The sequence below is a fragment of the Hakea prostrata genome, chromosome 3 (genome assembly GCF_041222555.1).
Source record: "Hakea prostrata isolate BN-2017 chromosome 3, UWA_Hpros_2, whole genome shotgun sequence".
Taxonomy (NCBI): Eukaryota; Viridiplantae; Streptophyta; class Magnoliopsida; order Proteales; family Proteaceae; genus Hakea; species Hakea prostrata.
The window spans coordinates 64,696,998-64,721,254 of NC_142602.1; the positions used below are offsets into that span (position 1 = coordinate 64,696,998).

Genomic DNA, 24,257 nt, shown 5'->3' on the forward strand with positions numbered 1-24,257 from the left:
AGTTTAAAATTACATTCTATAAATAGAAGATTATAATCTCATATTGAGATTATGCATTCACTTAACAATGGTATCATTCCCAAAGGTTCGCTGCTGAGATATTATTTTCTTTTGCTCACCTACGCTCTTTTCTCTCTCCTCCTTTCTTGATTTTTTCTACGGTTCTTGCTTTTTGCCCTATCAATGGCTTCCGATTCAGTTACTTCTGCTCCATCCATGGAATTGCCTTCTGCTCACTGTTCTTCGCTGGGAATCTCGAACATTCATCACTTTCTCACGATTTGCTTAACCTCTGAAAATTATCACTCATCGATGGTACCAAACTCATGCCTCCTCCATTCTTACATCCTGAATCGGCTTCACCTACTGCAAATCCCGAATTTCTTGCCTGGCAGTATCAAGATCAAACACTTCTAAGCTGAATTCTCTCTAGTTTCACAGAGTTTGTTCATTCCCAAGTTGTTGGTCTTCGCACCTCTGCTGAGGTTTGGGCTGCGCTATCCTCTGCCTTTGCTTCGTCTTCTCAAGCACGGATTATGCAGTTACATATGCAACTCCATCAAGTGAAGAAGGGTTCTGACTTTATGGCCGATTACTTACTCAAAATCAAAAAGGTTGCTGATGCCCTAGCTCTTGCATCCCAACCAGTACTTGATTCGGATCTGGTGTTGTATATTCTTGGAGGATTAAGCTCTGAATATCAAGCCTTCGTGACATATGTAACGACTCGAAACTCTCCAATCAAGATTTCAGATCTTTATGGTCTTCTTTCTTGTGAAGAACTGCGGTTATCCTCTACTTTACAAGATCTCACCAATATTACTGCTCAAGTGGCTACTACATCTCGTGGGAGCTTCAATCGTGGTGGTTCTTTTTCTCGTGGTAGTAATCCTCGTTTTTTTCTGAAGGCCATTTTGGTGGCTGTTTTGCTTCTTCTGGTGGTCGTCATGGAGGACACCATAGTGCCTCTTTATTTTGCCAAATCTAGATCGATCAGGTCGTACTGCGAAAACCTGTTTCCATCTTCAACGATATGCTTCTGGTTTTGCTTCCTTCTCTCCAAGGGCTAATGTTGCTACTGCAAATCGAGGAATAATGCATTGGATACCCGATTCTGGAGCCTCTCACCACATAACATCCGATCTGGGTGCTCTCAGTTCACCTACCGAGTATCTTGGTACTGAATCTGTTCGTCTTGGCAATGGTTCAGGTCTGCACATATCTCATACTGGTTCTTTTTCCTTCTATGAGAATGGCAATAATTTTCATCTTGCTAATGTTTTGCATGTACCTACTACTGCTCACAATTTATTATCTGTGCATCGTTTTGCTTGTGATAATGATGTTGTGCTTCAATTTGATGCTTGTGGTTTTGTTATTAAGGATCGGTGCTCGGGCCAGGTCCTTCTCAGAGGTCCTGCTAATAATGGTGTTTACACACTTCCTGTGATGTTGCATAATAATTATGTTAAAGCTTTCTTTAGTACATGTGTTACTCCTGATGTTTGGCATTTTCGGATGGGTCATGCTAGTTTTCCTGTTGTTAATCGTATGATACATACCTTTCATCTTCCTTCTTCTGGTTCTTGTTCTTCTTCAATTTGCTCTTCCTGTCGGCTTGGTAAATCTCATAAGTTACCTTTTAAATCTTGTTCTACTACTACTACAGCCCCTCTTCAATTGGTCTATTCTGACTTGTGGGGACCCTCCACTGTTCTTTCCATTGAAGGCCATCGTTATTATGTTTCATTTGTGGATAACTTTACCCGTTTTACATGGCTCTACACCATTACTAAAAAGTCTGATGCTCTTCAAGTTTTTCAAATTTTTAAAGCTCTAGTTGAAAATCAATTTTCTTGTTTTCTTAAGAGTTTTCAATCTGATTGGGGAGGGGAATTTCGCAGTTTTACTACCTTTTTACAGTCTTGTGGTATTCTTCATCGCCTTTCATGTCCTCACACCTCTGAACAAAATGGCCGGGTCGAACGTAAACATCGTCATATAATGGAAATGGGTCTTTCTTTACTTGCACATTTTGGTTTACCATTAAAGTTTTGGTCTGAGGCTTTCTCTACTGCTGTCTTCCTTATTAATCGTTTGCCTACTACTGCTTTAGCTTCTAACACTCCTTTTCATAAGCTCTTTAATCGCCATCCTGACTATACATTTCGTAAAGTTTTTGGCTGTAGTTGTTTTCCATTCTTAAGACCTTTTCATACGCATAAACTTGATTTCAAGTCTTCTGCCTCTGTTTTCCTTGGCTACAGCCCTAAACATCATGGGTATAAATGTTTGTCTTTGGCTACTGGAAAGGTTGTCATTTTTCGTCATGTTATATTTGATGAATCTTCTTTTCCATTTCGTTCAATGCCTTCTGTTGTTTCCCCTTCTCCCTTATCACAATCTCCTTTATATGTTTCTTGTCCTTCATTACCTGCACATCCATTTTTCACATCAGCTTCTCATACTGGCTCATCTGCTGTTCACTCTTCACATGGGAATACACATACTACTGTTACTGAATCCCATCTACTGAGAGAGCTGTCTGAAGCACCATCACCTGCACCCAGTGTTATGCAAGACCATTCAGTAGCTAATGTTCCTGAATCACAATTTCTGAGAGAAGTTTCAATGGCTGCTGTCCCTGAAAACTCTGCAGCTCCCACACATGATGTAGTTCCTGATTCTAGTTTACACCAAGTGGACTTCTCACATTCTGCTTCAGCTTTTATGGACCACCTTTCGGCTGCTGCTGTTCCTGCACATTTTGAGGCTGTGCCAGGTCCTCTATCACAAAATGCTGCAGCTGTAAATGATGTTGTTTGTGATTCTCTTTTGGTTCCTTCAAGAGCTTCTGCTGGGCTAGTGCATTCGCCACTCCCATGTCCTGCAGAGAACACAACTGGGCCTCTTACTGATGCATTGACTGATGGGCTTGATTCAAATCTTATTGATTTTGTTAATGGGCCTTCTCTTTTTGGTCCTAAAGTTGTAACTAATACAGGGACTGTAATTGAACATTCAACAAGGACTGTTTCTCTTAATGATGCTTTTCCTTCAAATGGATTAGCTACAAGTTCTTTGTCTAGGCCTATACGTTCTCATACTAATGTAACTTCCACTCACCCTGTGGTGACTCATTCTATGGATGGGACCCGCCTTCTCAAAATACCTAAGAGTTACTATGCTTCTCAGTACCCAGTTCCAATAGCCCTTCTTTCTCAAATCTCTTCTGAGGAAGAACCCACTTGTTATAGTCAGGCCTCAAAGTCCCTTGTCTGGCGCAATGCCATGGATTCTAAGTTTAATGCTCTTTTATCCAATCACACTTGGGTTCTTACCCCTCCACCACTAGATCGTCGCCTGATCAGGTGTAAGTGGCTTTATCGTGATAAACATAAGGTTGATGGGATCATAGAACGTCACAAGGCTCGTTTAGTGGCTAAAGGATATACGCAGGAATATGGGTTGGACTATGATGAAACTTTCAGTCCTGTGGTCAAACCCACCACCATTCGCATAATTCTTGCGTTGGCTGTCTCTTCCAAATGGCCTCTTCGACAGCTTGATGTCAACAATGCTTTTCTAAATGGTACACTCACTGAAGAAGTCTATATGCACCAGCCACTAGGGTATGTGGACTCCCGCTATCCTACATAAGTTTGCAAACTATAGAAATCTCTCTGTGGTCTCAAACAGGTGCCTAGGGCATGGTTTCAGCGCCTTAGTACTTTTCTTATCCAACATGGCTTTGAAGGTTCTAAAACTGATTCATCATTGTTCATTCGGCATCATCCCTACAACACCATTGTATGTCCTTGTTTATGTTGATGATATACTTATCACTGGGCCGTTGTTGCATACTATTGATGCTTTATTCTCACTTTGTCTTTTGAGTTTGCTCTCAAAGACTTAGGCCCCGCTTGGTATTTTTTGGGAGTTGAGCTCATTCCTCTTCAAAACTGGGATTCTCTTATCACAACAAAAATATATCACTACTCTTCTGGGTCGAGCTGGCTTATTAGATGCGAAGCCTATTTCTACCCCTATGTCCTCCTCTATTCCCTTATCTGATGTCTCGGATAAACCGCTGGCTGATCCCACCCTATATCGGAGTTTAGTTGGTGGCCTTCAATATGTGACCATTACTCGCCTTGATTTATCATATGTGGTGAATAAACTATGTCAATTTTTGGCATCTCCACAAGAGGTTCATTGGGTTGCTCTTAAAAGATTGTTCCGTTACATGAAGGGTACTATTTTGGTTGGTCTTCATCTCACACCATCTTCTTCTACCACTTTAGCAGCCTATTCTGATGCTGATTGGGCGGGTTGCTCTGTTGATCAAAATCACAAAGTGGTTATCTTATTTTCCTGGGCTCCAATCTGATTTCTTGGCAATCTAAGAAGCAGACTACTGTTGCTCGTTCTAGCACTGAGAGTGAATATCGAGCTTTAGCTCTTGCTACCACTGAGCTTACTTGGATTCAGTCTCTTCTTGGGGAATTGGGAATTTCTCAAGTTTCTCCTCCGATTTTATGGTGTGATAATATTGGTGCAACCTATTTGTCTGCAAACCCTATCTTTCATGCTTGCATGAAGCATATTGATGTTGATTTTCACTTTGTTCGTGACAAAGTTGCCAAGCAAGATCTTTGTGTTCGCTATGTCTCTACTACTGACCAGCTTGCTGATATCCTCACTAAACCTCTATCCTCTGCACGTTTTGGTGTTCTATGCTCCAAACTCAAGGTTCTTGAAGGACCCCTTGACTTTGCGGGAGGGTATTAGAGTATAGTATATTAGCATTCTTTTCTCATATCGTAAAGTTTAAAATTACATTCTATAAATACAAGATTATAATCTCATATTGAGATTATGCATTCACTTAACACACAGGATCCACTTTTACCGATGATATTAAATTGCTACAGTAAGACTTCATAGGAAAATTGTTCCGTCTATCATGCTTTCGTGAAAGCTTTTGACTTTGGGTTTGTTCTTTTATCATTTCTTTGGATGATACCACCCACTCTACATTGAGAGAGTATAAGAGTATCCATGCATAATTTTCTCAACTAAATATATAAATATCGTTTGTTTGAAAGAATCTGAAGTGGGGCGAAAAAAGGGGTAGAAAAAGTAAATTTTTTTATAAAATTTTAAGGTATGGTTTGTTTGATTCAAATGGTTGGAAAGTCGGCAGAAAAACTTCCTCAATTTAAAGAACTCTATTTGTTAGCATGAAATCTTACTTTTTTCACCCCACTCCTTTTTAAAGTTGGACTAAAGACAATTTTTTGTTTGTAGAAGATGGAAAAATAAACATGTGAGACTCATATGTAGTAGATGTGAGAGAATAAAATAAGAAAAAAAAAGATTTTGTGAAATTGTTTCAAATGTAAGTCATACTTTTATTGTGTCCTATACTTTTTCGAAAAAGGTAGAAAAAATAACATGTCACATCAGCAGACAAATTTCTTTAATTTAAGGAAGCTTGCCTGTTTATCTTCTAGTCCTATTGAACCAATAAACCATATTTTGCGATTTTATAAAAAAATTTACTTTTTGAAACTTTTTCTGCCTTATTCAGTGCATAAGTGGTGGGGTGGAAAAAAAATGTAGAAAAAATAAATATATAAGACCCATATAGTAGTGAAAGAAAAAGAAAAGAAATGATTTTGTAGAAATGGATCAAATGTGATTCATACTTTTGTTATTTTTCTCATATTTTCACAAAATTTCATATAATTTATGAGACTTTGAAAATGGATGAGATTAAAAATATTGCAAGCATACTAGCCAATGCAGGATTTGTAGAGTGGTAGAGATCCTTACTTCTTAGTAGAGAGGTCATGTATTCGATCCTTGCAGATACTGTCTCTCCCCTGAGGATGTAATCAAGGTGCATAAGCTGTCCCGGATGAACTTCAGTTTAAAAAAAAAAAACACTATATTAACAAATGATCCGCATTTGTACTTTTTCACAAAATTCTTTTATTTTCTTTAATTCTCCCACCTCCCTACATTAGTCTCACATGTTTATCCTTTTCAGGTTTTTATCACACAAACAATGCCACACTGAATGAATTTTCTTTTCTTTAATCTTTAAATCTTTAAACTGCAAAAAAAAGAAAAAGCAAAAAGACCGTTGGAGAGTGGCAGTGAAACGGGATAGCATTTAGCACAATATAGACCGTTAAGCATGCGGTGTGTAGGGTGTTCATTTAAGAGAAAAATTTTCCTGTTAAAATCTGTTCTCGATAATGGTGGTCCCACAGCTTTCTCGCAGCTTCTTTCTTGTTTACGTGAAGAACAGAAAAATGTTTAACGACTGCTGATCAATTATAACTTCCAGAAAATCCACCAGGAACAGAGGAATACATCTTGTCCTCTGAAAAATTTCTCAAACTGCCAAGCAGAACTGCAGTGGCAACACTTTGTTTATTCAGTTTCTTTACAAGTTGATGGCCATGTCTTTGCTCGGAAATTACCAAAACCCAGTTTATAGGTTCCACTGTTTCTGCTCCCCTTCTAATAAGCTTGTTCTGAATCTCAGGAATCCTACCTTTAGTTCACTTGCCAATTTGTTCTACACTGGGGTACCAGAGAAAGTTAGGGTTTTGGAGCTGAAACACAGGCGGAGAGATGGTAAGAATTTAATACGTTGCTTCTGTACGCCGAATTCGGATGTTTTACAGGAATCTTCGGTTGAGGAAGAGATTGAACGGCCTTCTTTTGATATCAATCTTGCTGTTATACTTGCTGGGTTCGCCTTTGAAGCCTACACCAGCCCACCTGTAAGTGTTTACTGTACCTGATCCTTTTAACACCAATCTCTTGAAGTTCGGTTTTCTTTAGGAAGATACTTATTTGATACTTATTTTTGAGCTTTCATGTTCATTTGGTGCAGGAAAATGTTGGAAAGAGAGAAGTCGATGCTGCTGACTGTCGGACTGTATTTCTATCTGAGTAAGAAATATTATTGCTAACTACCTCCTGTGGACTTCTTGCTTTATGCTTTCATTGCAAATTTTTACCCCATTCATTTATTTTTTATTTTTTTAAAACTGTTTAGCTTCATGTAATTGTCATTGTCCATTCAACTTTTAAATGCAGTCTTATGTGGTTCACCTTTATGTGCCACATTATGGACTGAGGCCGCTGTTACCATTGTCTGATGATATAATATGGTTTTGATTTGCACATGATCAAAATTTGGAGCCAGATTAATGTTACATACCCCATGTAATTTCAGACTCCATTCCTTTCTAGCTCCCCTCGATCTTTACTTATCATTTATGACGAGATGAGCGTCATTTGGGACAAAAGTAGTCATTTGAGCAGGAATGGTTTCCTGCATTTGGGTTCTCTAGGGCAGGAAACCAAGGTCAATTCCTCCAGTGGTCGGTGTAATCCCTTCAGAAATATAGGTAGAACCCATATATCTTACTTGAACGGGAACACATGGTTGCTGTCTTATTGTGTATGAGGGTTTTCTTGATCTCTTGAAGGTTCTTGAGTGTGTATATGGAGTAAGCTTCTAAGCTTCTGCTACTGGGTTTGAGTTTCACTTCCCAATGAGTAAAAGGCATATCTAAATGGATGATTAAGATGGGAATTTTATGGCCTAATGGATGAGAGGCTCAGCACAACTCCCTGTCAAGTGTCTAAGCTTCTTGCATGCACAATGGAAGAGGTTCCAAAACAAGCGATCATGTTATGCTCTCCTTTTAATCATTGAGAAGCCAGTTTCTGAAGCTTTCCCCAACATGCACCAAATATGCTGAAGGGTTTTAAAGTAAGGAATTCTCGGGGAGCTAGAAAAGTTTTATCTTTTGAGTGTGATCAACTTGATCCTAATATCCAATATCATATTGTATCAGATGCATTAATTTTAGCATAGTACAAATTTGTTGAAGCATCTCAATTACGTGTTATCACAAAAGCTTACTCGATGTGTTATCTAATGAGACTTAACAATAATATTGTGAAATGCATTGAAAAATTGGGGAGGGAGTCCAAACATGTGCATTTGTAGTGCAATTATTTATTTTTTCTTTCCCTTTTCATCTGCTTAATTTTATTAATGTGAATTTTGCCCCTTGTCTTTGTGCCTGGTATAGTTTTTTTTTAATAGTGTTTAAGTTCATTTAATTGCCTTCAAAAGTGGAGATTGTAGAAGACATAATTTTTTTTCCTAGTTAGAAGGTCGGATAGGTTGTTGTGCTAGATTGCAAGGTGATACTAGGGGAAAGCTTAACCACACAATATAGACTAGTGGTGTCGGATGTGTGCTTCATTCCACAAACTCATAAAAGGTGTGAGGTTAACTATCCTAGGATAAAGTGGTGGAATTTAAAAGGAGATTGCTTAAAATCCTTCACTAATGAAGTAGTTAAACAAGGAAACTGGGAATTTGAGGGGGTCACTAGTAAGATGTGAAATGGGACAATTACATGTAGTAGGAAGGTGGCTAAAGATGTCATAGGTGAATAAAAAAGAAAGCAACATTTTTATAGCAAGACTTAGTGGTGGGATGGTGAGGTTCAAGCAGTAAGAATAGGAAGCTAGCTTAAGACATGGCAAAGGACTGAAGATGTAGAGGATATACAAAGTTATAAGTTGGCTAAAAATGAAGTTAAAAAATTTGTGGGAAAAGCTAGAGAGCGGAAGTAAGAAGGTTTATATAATAAGCTAGACACAAAGAAAGGGAAAAAAACTATTTATAAGATAACTGAAATAAGGGACAAGAAGAGTAGAGATCTAAACCATGTTAGATGTATTAAAATTGAAGATGGTAAAGTACTAGGACGTGATGGGGACATTAAAAAGAAATGAGACAGTTATTTCTTTAGCCTACTAAATGATCATACTTTAGGTTTCTATGACTTGAATGATTACGTAATTTGACCATATCACCAATTTTCGAATATTTAGACGGAGAATTATAAGGTCTGAAGTAAAAGAAGCTCTAAGGAAGATGAAAATAGGCAACACACAAGATCCAAGTGAAATCCCAATGGAAATACGGAAGAGCTTGGGAACCTATGGGTTATTTGGTCGACAAAGTTGTTTAAAAGATAGCATAAGGAAACTGTCAGATGTATGGAGGAGCACCATCTTGGTCCTAATTTATGAAAATAATGAGATGCTCAAAGCTGTGATTACTATAGAGAAATAAAATTGATGAGTCATACTATTAGATTATGGGAGAGAGTAATTGAAACCCATTTGAGATAAGAAACCACTATTATAAAGAACCAATTTGGTGCCAAACGATCTATAATGGAAGCTATTATTAGGAGACTTATGGAAAGATATAGAGAGTGTAAGAAAGATCTTCATATGGCCTTTATTGACCTAAAAAGGCTTATAATGGATCCCTAGAGTTTAATTTAGCAAGTACTAGAGAAAAGAAATGTTGTAAGTATGTGGGTATAATTAAAGATAGGTAGGATGGTTTAGTGACAAGTGAAAGAACAATGGGTGGACAAGGTAGAGAATTTTTGATTACAATAGGGGTACATAAAGGATCAGCTTTAAGTCCATATTTATTTGTACGTGTGATGGATAATATAACTAAAGACATTCAAGATGAGTTTCCTTGGTGTATACGTTTTGCTGATGGTGTTGTTTTGATAGATGAGACACAAGTAAGGATTTATACCAAGTTAGAATCTTAGAGAGCAACTTTGGAATTAAAAGGCTTTAAACTAAGTAGAATGAATATAGAATTTCTAGTGTGTAGCTTTGATCATCAGATGGATGATGTGGTGGTGAGACTTGACGGGAAGATTCCACAAAGAGATTATTTTTGGTACCTTAGCTCAATCATAAATTAAAAAAAAAAGGTTAATATGGAAGATGGTGTCAAAAAGATTAAAATAGGGTTGATGAAGTGGAAGTGCATTCGGGGTCTTGTGTGATCCGCATATTCCCTTAAAGCTCAAAGGAAAATTCTAGGATCGTCATTCGACCAGTTGTGTTGTATGGTGCGAGTATTGGATTGTTAAGAAGCATTATATAGATAAACTCACTGTAGCAAAAAGCAGAATGCTAAAATGTACATGTGGCAAAACTAGGAAGGATAAGGTGAGGAATGATGTCATGGTGAGACTTGACAAGAAGATTCAGCAAAGCGATTATTTTTGATTCTTTGTCTCAATCATCATATCATAAACAAAAAATGTGATATGGATGATGACGTCGTAAAGATTGAAATAGGGTCAATGAAGTGGAAGTGCATTTGGGGTTTTTTGTCAATAGGCGTATTCCCTTCTAGCTGGCGTATTCCCTTCTAGCTCAAAGGAAAATTCTATAGGATCGTCATACGACCAGCTGTATTGTATGGTGCAAAGTGTTGGATTGTTAGGAAGCATTTGGATAAACTTAATGTAGCAAAAAGAAGGATGCTAAAATGGATGTAGCAAAACTAGTCCTACTCTTATTGTGTACTTTGAATGATTCTAGGTTGAGATAAGTGAGAGTCTTTAGTAGAATCGAAGTCATAAGTATAGTAGAAGTCCTAGTTTGTTTTGTTTTGTTTTCCAATTTGAGTCGTAGTAGGAATCCTTCAATGTAAGGCTATAAATATGGTTCCACATTTGTAAATAAGGTGGCTTATGGATTATTGAATAAACATTGTTGAAGGTGAATTGATTGGAGTCAAGGATTGCAGTTTCAGTTTTGACCTAGCCAAAAACCAAAATTTTCAGGTTTTGACTGAAATTTCGGTCAAAACCTGGTACTTTTCAAGCAAGGTTTCGACCCTAGATTTTGGGGTTTATATGGCCTCCATTTCTTTCTAACCTCTTATCTATTTTAAGCATAATAAACACAATGGAACCAATAGTTTGCCAACAAAACCATTAAAAAATTATCATTCAAGTATACTAACAAATGACTTGTTCCAAGGAGTACAAACTGTATTGCATAGAGGCATAGATTCAACAACATATATGGATTGTTTGATAGAATTGTTACATATAGAACAAGTCAATAAAAAGGCAATGACCAGCTAGCAACTACAATGTTCCATGTTAAGTGCCTGCTTGGAACTGGTGGATCCATCCATCTGCTGTTCGTAGTAGTATTCCGGGTGTTGGATGAAAGCTGGCGATGACATGTTCTTCATGAAGTTATCCATGTATTGAGACACTGTATTTTTATTGATGGAATCATCCACATAACGTAGATATTCTATCTTAGGAAATGTGTTATAAGGGAAGATGCTCCCTATGACACCTGCTCTCGAAATTGGGCCAAATGGCTGTGATGGTACTATTAGTACTGGAACTGGTACTGATGGAACTCCAAAGACGCCAACTGTGCGCAGGCTGCCTGCAGTATCACTCCATCACTATATTATCCATACCCATTTGCTGACTGCGTAGTGTTGCCATCATTAGAAGAATAAGTAGACCCCCCAACTCCACCATATGCTGATGAAGCTCCGCCATATCCATAGGGATCATTTCTATATCCATAGGACGCTTTGTATGGTGGTGCAGCTGCAGACTTGACACTCTCCATGCCACTGTAATATCCAAATCCTTTAGTAGACTGATCCAAGCTCATGGATCCATAGAGCCTATGAAGCTGCCACATCCATCTGAGAACTATCCTTAGAAGGTTCACATCTGCGACTACCTTTGCTGTGACAACTATATGTCCATGCTGGTTATTCTTGTGGTACAGGCTGAATCGGATGAAGTTGACTCTCCCTTGTGGGTGTCGATGTCTATGATGCTACCTCCTTATGCTGTGCCTGAGAACTCGCAGTGCGATTGCTGCTGGGTCTAGATGGAGCATCACACTTCGTCTGGGACTGAGAACTAGCTTTGCGGCTGCTGCCGGGCCCACGTTCGACTGGTGCCCCAATACCACCATGATCATTATTGTTAGAAAACAAGCATTAAATAATCAAAACAACAGCTGAACTAGAACAAAGAAAAGAGAGAAGAAGAAGAAGAGAAGAGAGATGAAGAACAAGTAGAAGAGGCCTGTGATTCTTGCTTAAGAGTCTAGTAGAATCACATAACCATTTTATTTATAGCTTCTAATGAATCTAATACAACTTGAGAGACAAGTGATTGTCCTCTAGAAAAAGGAAACAAAAAATTACAACTTTAGTAACTTCCTAGCTCCTAAAATAGAAAATTCTGAAAATAGAAACTACCACCAAAATAGAAACTATGCTTTCTAAAAACTCCTAAAACTTATGTAGCAAGACTCCTACATTAGAAATAGAAACTATGCAGTTTTTACTGTTCACGTGAACAGTAAAATAGTCCAGACTTGCATATACTTCAACACTCCCCCTCAAGCTGGAGTGTACACAATGAAAACTTCAGCTTGCACAATAAGAATAAACTTGAAAGGTAGCACCAATCTTGAATCGTGTAGCAATGGCAAACGTCAATAAACACCGAGAAAACTTCACTCAGGAGATAATCAACACCAACTTAAAAAAAACTTTAATTCTTCATGTCGAAAGAACCATCCAATAATGAAAACAATCGATGATGTTGAAGACGAACAAAGTCCATAAGTATAGCAGGATCAAAGACATTATCCACATAACGCCGGTAGTAGGGAGAAATATCCACACTAAATCTTCAAAATTGTAATTCCAAAGTCCATATAAATGCTTTGCAAGAAGCCAAGTAGTATGTAGGCAAAAAGTACTATCCACATAATGCCGGTAGTAGGGAGAAACATCCACGCTAAATCTTCAAAAATGCAACTCCAATGACCATATAAATGCTTCACAAGAAAGCAAGTAATAGGTAAAGTATGGGTAGGTAAAAGGCAATATTAAATACTGTGGACCAAGTAGGTAGGTAAAAAACAGTATAGGTTACTGTGGACCAAGTAGGTAAGGTAGTATGGGTTACTACGGACCAAATAGGTAAGTAAAAGACAGTATGAGTTACTATGGACCAAGTAAGTAAGGGAAAAGACAATATGGGTTATTGCGGATCAAGTAGGTAAAGTAAAAGACGATGTAGGTTACTGCGGACCAAGTAGGTAAGGTAGAATGGGTTACTACGGATCAAGTAGTTAGGTAAATGACAATATAGGTAAAGATAGGTAATGATATTGTTGTAGAATGCCATAAATTGAGGACAAAGATCTTCACAAATAATATCCATCAGCACATCTTGAGTAGATATAGAATAAGATACCATTCTCCCCCTCATGTGTAGCATTACACGTGGACAATTAATTATGACCAGTGACAAGCATCTTAAAGTATGAGCACAAAAGAAACCCAAGAAGGAAAAGTAGCAGCCACAGAGCAGTGTATTATTCACCAATAAAGCTGATCAAGCAGCAGTAAATCGTCTCACAGGACAAAGTCTTGTTCACCAGGGGGGAAAAAAATAATTCTGGACCACCACTAACCCTCAAACAGGGAGGAGAAAAATTACTGAACCAACTTGGAATCTCATAATTGCAGTAGTTGCTGCAGCAATCCACTCAGAAGAAGTGCAATAACAGTTGTTGCAGTAGCAAATAATATCAGATCTCGAACCATAGCAGCAAACTTCTGCTAGATTTGAAACTCTAACAGATCTCGATATGAAGGAAAAGTAGTCCTCTAGGTCTTTGTAGAAGTATTAGATAAAAAAAAGGCTAAACTTGATTTTAGGTCTTGCGATCCGAATTATGTGCATATCTTTGCAAGAATCAAGAGGAATCCCAAGACATCAGTATAGTGCAAATTGAACTTCAAATTTGCACAAAAAGACAGGGTAGTAGCAGCCTCAATTGAATCAAATAGGTAGACATATCCTCGGAAAGCTTGGGGCCTTTTTGTAGTATTAATACATAGATACTTGGTGCTTCAAAAGTCAAAGAAGAAGGACAGCCATTCACAATTACTGCAGCGAAGGTTGGGGCTACCCTAGATAAGAAAAAGGAAAAAAAAACTGGGTAGCCAAGAGAGAGAAAATAGTCCCTAGGTTGATTAAACTTGCTCTGATGCCATGTTAGAAAACAAGCATTAAATAATCAAAACAACAGCTGAACTAGAACAAAGAAAAGAGAGAAGAAGAAGAAGAAGAAGAAGAAGAGAAGAGAGATGAAGAACAAGTAGAAGAGGCCTGTGATTCTTGCTTAAGAGTCTAGAATCACAGAACCCTTTTATTTATAGCTTCTAATGAATCTAATACAACTTGAGAGACAAGTAATTGTCCTCTAGAAAAAGGAAACAAAAAATTACAACTTTAGTAACTTCCTACCTCTTAAAATAGAAAATTCTGAAAATAGAAACTACCACCAAAATAGAAACTATGCTTTCTAAAAACTCCCAAAACTTATGTAGCAAGACTCCTACATTAGAAATAGAAACTATGCAGCTTTTACTGTTCACGTGAACAGTAAAATAGTCCAGACTTGCATATACTTCAACAACTATCATCATCGTCATCGTCATTATCATCATCCTCGGCTGGCCCAAGAAAACTCTAGGTTATCTTCACTGTTCATAAATGCACCTGGGTGTGGCATGAATGGACGGGTAGGCTGTGTATGTACTCCCCCCCTCCTAGGCTAAGAAGTCATCCACATCAGCCACCATCTAATGTACAATATGTCTACTAGAACAACCTTCCTCCTCATCCAACAATGACTCTCCTCTGTCCCTGACCCACTCATATATGGGGTTCTAATCATCATTCTCTACCTCAAAGATGTCAAACAACTTGATCATGTTATTATCTTTGTCCATCCCTTGTTTAATATGATCCTCCCTTAGTCTCATATTATAATGCATGTAGACAAGGTCCTCTGGAGGCCTCACACCCAATCGGTTGTGCCTCTTTGAATAGATGAGGTTGAAAGTGCTCCAGTTATGCTCACTCTCAGTGGCAAAGCATGCCCGTGAGAGCACTTTATATGCAATAACAAATAAGTTGGGTGAGTCGGTCCTATATTGTAGCCACCATTCAGCTACAAAAAACATATGGAATTCAATTAGCAAGGTTGTAGACTCAGCATGATACATAACTTAAGTAACTAACTAAAAGATAGGATATAATGAATTAACTTACCTCTAAGGCTGGTTTCCCATGCTGATATTGCCACAAAGCGACCGTCAACCGAAAGTCCCAATGGAATCCCCAAAATGACTTCATCTAATATAAAGTAAAAACAATGATTGGGTTTGTAACTTACTATGAAATGAAATAATAAACCTAAGTCACTAGTGCTTTAAAAATCACAACCTCACCTCTAAGTTGATGATTGCCTGTTTGGATGGATTCGGTTCCATTCTCTCCACTACAGCTTGGACGACACTTATCAACCCTGGCCTCATCCCAAACATGTCTTTGTAGTGGTATTTGGGAGTTAGATAAGATGCTGACAAGTGACAAGTAACAAGTGACAATAATAAGAGGGAATAATGTGAGGATTGAGAAGCCCAACAACATAATAATAGTAAATTTGAAAATTAAGTCTACTAGGTAACTAACCAACCATATGTACTGGATGCTACAGCTGCTTCTCCCATCTATTTTGGATGATGCTGAGGATTTTCTTATTTCCTTATGGGTAGACCACTTGAACCTGCTGCTTCATCCTATCAATTGCAACCCATATGTGTGGTACAATTGGTTTTTTTTTTTTGTTGATCTACCATCCTCTATTAACATGGACCACAGGCTCAAACAACTTCACTACAATCCTCACATTACCTCAGAAGGTGTGACTTAGTATGATATTCTGTGTTGTCCTCTTGGGATTGAAGAACCCTCCCAGTCAAACTACTGTTCTGATGCAAACATGGACCTGATGCTAACTCCAATTGGTTGCAAATCTAGTTTTTTTTTTGGTAAAGGTTGCAAATCTAGTTATGCTTGGCCACAAAGTCACCTTGACACCGGTCCCTCATTAATTTGGCATGCATATCTATGGTTATAAATGAATGTGCTAACTTGTAGGGCTTGTTCTACCACTTTCTTTGCAATCTTGCGTTGACCCATGTCCTTCAGTGTGAGGTCAATGTATTAAGCAGCACATGGAATCCGAAAGAGCTCATATCTATCTAGAAAAGTATGTCCATAAGAGCTTTTTAGTAGAAGCAAAAAGCAAGAAGCATGAAGCATGTGTGTACCCAAGAATAGGAGAATATTAGTACTTGTAGAAGTATGTATTTAATACCTGGGGTTCTCTGTTGTCTTCTTCTATATTGTGACAGTTTGGATCACATTATCCACTCCAACCTCCATCAACACTTCCTTTAACAACTTATATACATATTTTGCATCTTGCACCCACCACGCATCCACCAACTTGAGGAACACCATCCTCCCATCACAATTTAACATGAAATTGATGATGGACTGTCTAGTGTGACCAGTTAAACCATTACACATAACAGTCACCCCGTAGTGAGCCCATATAGGCTTCAATCCTGCAATGTAGTCATTTAGATCTTCTTTATGCTTAGGTAGGTACACATTGTAGATCTCATCCACTCCCAGCCGTGCTAATCTCCTCAAACATATCCCTCTAGTAGGGCCCTATCCTATATTTGCTGAAATGCTGTGGTAGAAGCCCATTTGGAGAAAGAAAGCCCCACTTTCCCCTTCACATCCCCTCACATGTGCTTTAACTTCTTCTATGTATGCTTTGGCCTCCTAAGTAAGGTAGGATCTTTATAAAGAATCTGAATATTTGGACCTATACCTGCTGCCAAAGTGCAAAATTTCGTTCGGTACCTACCGAGATGATCAAAATTCTGAAATTTCAGAATCCTCCCTCCCCCCCAATTTCGACCCATCATCTTGGTGGGTTTTTAGGGTTATTCTAGCCTGGTTTATGGTGGCCAGCTTAATTTGAGGCCAATAAACACACTGGGAGTGTTATTTTTGCCTAAAACCTAACCTAAAGTGGTGTTTTTGATTGGCACATACCCAGCTATGTAGGTGAAACTCAAAGTCTGGAAACATGCATTTTAACCAATATAAATGTGGATATGATGCAAGAGAACACTAAGGTCTTCATTAAAATGCAACAAAAAAGGCAAGAACTAAAATTTGATGTACAAGTACTCAAGTACAATTGTAGAAGTCAGTACTCAGTACTACATGATTAAAACAATATGTATATACATAACAATATATGAATGAATTACAAATTTACAGTATACATCACACCTATGAATAACCTAATATTAGCTGATGTGCCGTGGTGGCTCCATCGTTTTGGCCTCGTAAGCCTGCCTTTGCGAATGGCGAACGTACTCGGCCCATGTCATTAAAACCCATAATGCTCCGTATAGTCTGACAGTGCCCATTTGTAGGTAGCATCATGCTCATAAAATCAACAACCCATCTTAAGAAAACATCATAAGTGTAAAGTCTATTGCGATGAAATGGTAGTGATGAGATTTCAAAAATTTTGACTGAAATATACATTCTCATCTCGACCCTCATTTGGTTTCGGTGTGGGCTGAAACATTGAAATCTCAGCAAAATTTTGCAAAATTTATAACTATGGCTGCTGCTAATGAAGCTCGGCCCCGTGCTGAAGTCCCTGGGGGTGGGATATGTGGCTCCTCCCTGACACTTTAGCTCCTCCTTATAGGCTGGGGTATGCCTCCAGAGACTTTGGCTCTCTAGACGACCCTACTCCCATGGCCTTCTATTGCGTTTTCATATCATTGATCCTCTGTTGCTCCCTACTCATCATCATAGACCCCCCTCATTTGTGCTGCCTCCCGAGTTAGGATCAAGTCCGTACTCTCTTGGTTCCTTTGGATTAAACTCCTGCTTTCTTAGCTCTGGGAGGTCATCTAAGCAAGCATCCTCGAACTCCTCACTTTGTAATCTCTTCTCCTTCCTCTTTTCCTTTCCACCTCTCAAAAGTATTGTGCTAATTCCTGTTTGATCTCTATAGGCACCTTGGGGCATCCTGTGACATTCCTATCTCCCTTGGCTAGATGAACCTTTAATCTTGGGGCCCCACCTCCTCCTATCTGTTTTTTGTGGTAATTACTCTTAGACTTCTTCTTATCTACTGTTAGTGGCCTTCAGTGAGGCTAAGCAATGTCTGACATCTTTCAAAGTATATGCCTGATACAATAAATACACATTGAGTATCTTGAAAAGCATTACGAAAACTCCAAAAATTACATACATGCTTCTACTAATATTCTCCTATTTTAAAATTAAAACAAAAAATAAGTAGTATTTTTATGAATTTGTATATGATTTAAATTTTTTTTAATAATTTTCAATTAGTTAAAATAAATAATTAACAACTATAAGTTCAATTCAACACCATCACAACGTAGATCAAGTGATGGTGTCTCACATATATTAAGTTTGAGCCCTTACATCATGTATACATATGTATTTTCTCAAAATACATAATTTAGAAAATAATTTTTAAAATCAGAAAATTAGAAAAATAGTAGCAATAATAGAAAAAAAATTTAACAATGCACAATCATAGATGATAGTCCTGGAATAAGCATATATTAATTTCAAAGCAATATAAGATTATTTATGGTGTGAACTAAACATAAAAAATTGGGAAGTTTGGAATAGACCTTGTAAGAATCTCCCAAAATCCCCAAAAGAGGAGCAAAAGAGGTGTTTGAAGGCAAACAAGTTGTGTAAATAGGGAGAAAATGGGGTAGAAACCAACAAAAATCAAGGAAAAAGCCAATGGAGGATTGAAACCTAAGCTGCGAAATAGGGGTGGGTATTTCACAGGTTTCGACCAACAATAGTGACTTTTATTAAAGGAATGGACTGAAACTGGTTGAACCCTGGTTTCAACCTGTATTGGTTGAAACCTTGAATTTTTGAAATCTCATAGATTTCATTTCGGTTTTCAAAAAAAAGTCAAATTTCAGTCAAATTTCGCATGTTTCAACCTAAATTTGTACCATGATTGGTGTTGTGGGTTTCCAAGGGAGGAAATGTGAGGCTGCTTGGTGTTGTCTCCTTTTCAGCAACTTCTTCAATTTTCTCTCTAGCATCAAGCAAAAGCCCCACCCTCACCCCTGCCCTACTCTTCCCCGTCTGTTCTCCAGCTCTTCTCTTTTTTCCCCTCCCCTATCCTGCGGCTTACCTTCTCTCCCCCAACTCTAACTCATCTTCCCCCATTCCCCAATGCCTGTCACCCATCATAGCCCTACACCAACACCTGCTTTTCTTCCCCAACCCTAGCCTCCCCTTCTTTTCCTCTCTTGTGGCAGCCATAGTTTCTTCCCCAAATCTTAATCCCTAGGCCACCATTCCTTTACCCAAATCCCAAACTCTTTTGGCACAATTACCCCAACCCCTTCCCTCACTTTCGATCCCCATCCCCATCCCTAATTTCTTCTCGATACCCTAAAATCTTTGGACTTTCATCTTCTTCACCAAAACCCTAGTAACCGTAACCTCCTAACTCCTAACACCTAGATCTTTCAAACCCTTCACCTGAATCAACTTTTCTTTGGGATTCATCATCCCTTACCCTTCCTCTACCTTCAACACTAACCCTAACCCTAGCCCCACCCCCTAGAAACCCTATAAAATTCCCAAAACCACTAAAACCTGAATCTGAATTTAAAGCAGTGCAAGTCAGATTTAGATTTCGATAAACCCTAGCTTCCTATATTTGAACCTTGCTTACTCTATTCCCAAACCCTAGATCATTCAAAATAGCCCTTACACCATATCATGTGAATTTAAGAACCCTAATTTATTGCTGAATTCAATTTGATTGATTCTGAAGACGGGCCTTCAATTTGGGGTTTACATCAGGTTTGCAGGCTTGAATGGTTATAAGGGAATGCCATTTCTTGATGGAATCTCCTTCCCCTAATTTGGGTTCTAGGAGACTGCCGGTTCTGTATCTTCTGTCTTTCTAATACCAGAAACAATTGAAAAAATGATAAATAATAGTCAATTTAACCATCGTACCTATGATCATACATCAATATTTAAGATCTTTAATTTGCTGTCACTTGGAATTTACAATGAATAACCAGAAGTCCAAACTACCCTGTACTTTGGGCACAGGTATTACATCTACTGAAGGACCAAATATAATTGCTCTTTTCAAATTTAACCGCATGATATGCTTGAAATATCGAAGGCCGGAATTTCTTGATTATGTTTCATACTGTATGGGAAAGCTCTTGCAATGGTGCTTATGAGTATGAATTTTATTAGTACTTCTCTTGCAAATAGATAATATTTCTGTCCTAACTTTATTCTCTTATGTGCAGGTTTTTTGTCTGGGAGGTATATGATGGTCAATTGTTCTTGAAGTTGAAAAAAGGTGTTGATTTTCCAGCCATGGATCCATGGGTATGGTTTTCCTCTAAATTTCCATGTTTAGAAACCTTAATCTCTTTTACATGGCATTCCTATGTTCTGTTTTATTGAACTGTATATGAAAAGATGACTTATCTGAAGTTTATATTTTGGGAACATGACTTGTTCTTAGCTTAACCTGTGGTGATTGTCATGAGCAAAATCTTGTCTATCACAGTTGTAAGCTGTGATTAAAGTCTACAACAAAGAAGAGAGAAATGGTGGTAAAGAAGAGACAGAGGAGGGAATAGGGAGTCGTTCAAGATTCCACTCTCTCCTGCTGCACTTTTTTTAATTATTGAAAAGTTTTCTGATTAGGGAGATCTTCAATTATCCTCAAGTTTTGTTGCAAGATCTTTAAATATCTTCAAATATTGCCATCATAAAATACATTTGCTTGACCCCCAAACAACAAGAAGGAAAGGAAACAAACTGAAATAGAAAGAAACTAAAGAAAGGAGGAAGACTGAGAATGTGCATGGCCCATGTGCATCCCACGGTAAACGTGTCATGCCATTTTATAGTAATATTCATCAACACTCCCCCTAAGCTGGAGTATGCATATAAATAAAAAAATTTCACATTAATTAAGAGTTGCATATATTAGAAAATTTATCAATCACGAGACATGAGCATAAGTAGCAATAGGAAACGCCAGTAAACACCGAGAGAACTTCACACAGGTGATAGTACCAAAAAGAGTGTTAGGGAGTTTCAAAGCTATATCTGGATTCTTCTTTATGTTAATGTGTTCCACTAGTTTTTCACAAGGGTTTTCTTATTAGATTTATGAAAGAAACTTCCCCTAAATATAATTCTAGCTAAGAATGCTTTTAACTTTCAATATATGTACTTCTCATTATTCTTGTAATTAATAGCAAGCACGAGAAGCTCCTTTGGTTGCATGTTTAGTGTGATAGTTTTTTTGTTTGATTCACATGGAAGTGCATTAATTGGAACCTATAAACATATTCTTTTATCTATTAGTTTAATGGTTTACGCATTTGATAAGGTTCCCGCTTCATAGTAATAGTGATGTTTAGGCGCTCCTTGACCTACCATGTGGTGGGACAAGGGTGGATCCATGGAACAAAATTCGACCGAAATTTCATTAATATCGGTCGAAATGCCAGCATATTTTGAAATCGAAACGAAATACAAGGACAGGCACGAAAAGTGTCTTGTGTCGTATTGGATTGACCGAAATTTCGGTCGATACGATATGATATTTAGGCCCGATACTGTATCCAGCTGAAATGATACATTCATAGGCTATAAAATTTTCAGTTTTGACCATTTTTTCGACCTACCGTCAAGCGATATCGCCAGGGACATTTCGACCCTATTTTGAATTTTTTTTTGTTTCTCTTGCTTTCATCCCTCTTTTCACCTAATTTCTACAACTTCATTTCATTCATACATTAGATTTTCTCCTCCATTTGTGCATTTTCTCAAATCTTGCAAGGTGAGTAACTAACTTCCTCATTTTTTGATTTTTGTTTTGTTTGTGCCTTAAATCATCTTAGATTGCTTCCAAATTTAAGTATGTTTATTTTTTTAGAGTGTTGATCTATGAATTTGTAATGTCAAAATTAATTTTTTATTCTTCCTACTATTTTTATTTTTTATTTTTCTGTTATTAAAAATTATTTAGTAAATTATGTATATTGCTAAAAATGTATATGTATAGTCGATGTATGAGCTTCAAATTAATGTATGTGAGAGTTGAGACACCATATTGCAGTGATGGTGTTGAATCTAAATTTTTTTTCTTCTGTTAATTATGTAATTTTTCTGTATTTAATAAATATTTAAATAATTAATGCATATTTAAATATTAAAAAAATTAAATTTTGTTTTAAATTTAAAAATAGGATAGTATTAGTGGAAGCATGTATGCAATTTTGGCAAATGTTGTGGAGCTTTTTAAGATAGATAGTGTGTATTTTATAAAAAAATAAAAAGGGCGTACCCAGTGCCGAAGCTCCCACACTGTGGGGTCTGGGGAAGCTTCATGTAAATTCAGATTCGGAAGCTAAAGTTTGAGCAGTTTGTGTATGTGCACTACAACATGCGATTAAGACTAAGCATATGCATAAAGATATGTGAGGAGTCTCTTCTTGTGAACCGATTTGAGTTGGCAGATATTTTTTTATGAAGAAGATGATGTGATATACCGGTGGGTGAGGGATCAAGGTGCAGCAGTGAAGGATCAACCTAAGGGGAGCTTAATCCCATTATTGTTGGTGTTATGGACCCGGCTGATGAGGAAGCCCATGTGTCTTCAGAGTAGGGTGCAGCACAACATGCTATCCCATTTGAGGAGTCACCTGGCCGACTTATTACTACTGAGTGGTCTAGTGGATCGAGTACAAGAGATGATGATGCCCCTACTCCGAGTCACAAAGGCGGCAATGGTGATGGTATAGGTGGTAGCGGTGATTAGATGATGAGCATGGGTGGAAGATCTGATGCAGAGAGTTAGTATAGTCATAGAACAAAATTAATTTTGACCGAAATTTACCATTTTGGGAACGTCGAAACGAAAAACTAGGGGACTGAAAAAATCCCAAGTTTCGATCGAAACTGTTAAAATTTTGTCGAAACTTGTCGAAACCTCAAACCTGGTTCAACCCAGCTGGACCAGCTGGTTCATGAGAATAAGAATTCCCAAATTTCATGGGAAACATGGGAAATTTGTTGGAAACTTGGGATATTTCGTTGAAATCTAGGACTTTTTCCTGCAAGTTTCGTAGCGTTCCCAAATTTTCAATTTTTTTGTTTCTTTCATGTTTCCTTAAATACCAGAACAAATACCCCCTCCATGAGGACTTCCCTATCCAAATTGTGTATTCCCTCAGACTATTTATATTAGGCATGTTGATCACCAAACTTATAAAATTACAGTTTTCGATTACCTTGACAACCATAGGCATAATATGTCATGGGATGTCTATGTTTGTTGGTTGGAGGAGAGGTTGTTATATGCATAGTACTACTCAGCTCACAGGATGGATCCACTGAGGCACTCCTCTTGGCACTGAGTTGTACTTTACTTTTATATTCAATTACTTTGTATTTGATGTTTTGAAGTTAGAAATTATATATTGAATGTTATATTGTTATGTACTTAAGTAGTTAAGTTTATAGTGTACTTCTCGGACAACTCTACATTGAATGTTATGTACATTGAATGACATATCTACATTGATTTTTTTAGCAAAATACAGGCAATGTGTTCTTTATACTCTAATTAGCTTAAATGCGGAGTTCCACCCTAAAATACTCCCTAAAACTTGTCAAAACTTGCACAAAAAAATCCTAAGTTTTTTCTCGAAATTTCCCAGTTTCCCACCTAGGGTTCCCATTTTCACTTGGTCAAAACTTGAGTTCCCCTTGAATTTTTTGTATGAGTATAGTAGAAGGTAGGGGGGGACTTAATGATCACATTCATAGATGAGTCATAGTTTACCTATGCTATGCAAGATATGTATCACGATGCCGTGCTACTTATAGGAGGTGGAACCATGACTTCCACTCTCACGGGGAGCACAATGATATGAGCATACATGATTTGGTAGAGTGCATGGGAAGTATTGGCATCAACACCACTGTTAGTGACCATCATCAGCCTTGGAAGTTGTCATTATACTCAAAGAGTATATATTTAGCAATTGCAATACAGGTTTTGGTTATAGTGCCTATTTGCAGTATAAAGGACATCATGTTCCTTTTGAAGCCAACTGTACCTAGTATCAAATGACACAGTGGAGGTGGTTTATTGAGTGACTACTTCCGGAATTCATCCCCACCTATTGGAGTTTGGCTTTCAGATGCCTACTATTAGAGGTTATGCCAGGTTGTTGTTCTTTTTGTTTGTAGATCATATGACATAGTGCAATGTAGATGCCCATGATAGGTATTACAGGA

General features: G+C 37.7%; 1 protein-coding gene across 1 annotated transcript in view; it reads left to right on the forward strand.

Moving 5' to 3' along the window:
• The first annotated feature begins 6,171 nt into the window (after positions 1 to 6,171).
• Positions 6,172 to 24,257, forward strand: part of LOC149022764 (putative triglyceride lipase) — a 140,173-nt gene continuing 122,087 nt past the window's right edge. The window contains exons 1-3 of the mRNA XM_089150700.1: positions 6,172 to 6,800; positions 6,914 to 6,972; positions 20,240 to 20,321. Coding sequence (XP_089006826.1) covers positions 6,468 to 6,800; positions 6,914 to 6,972; positions 20,240 to 20,321 — 474 coding nt within the window. The 5' untranslated portion in view covers positions 6,172 to 6,467. The remainder of the gene's footprint in view (positions 6,801 to 6,913; positions 6,973 to 20,239; positions 20,322 to 24,257) is intronic.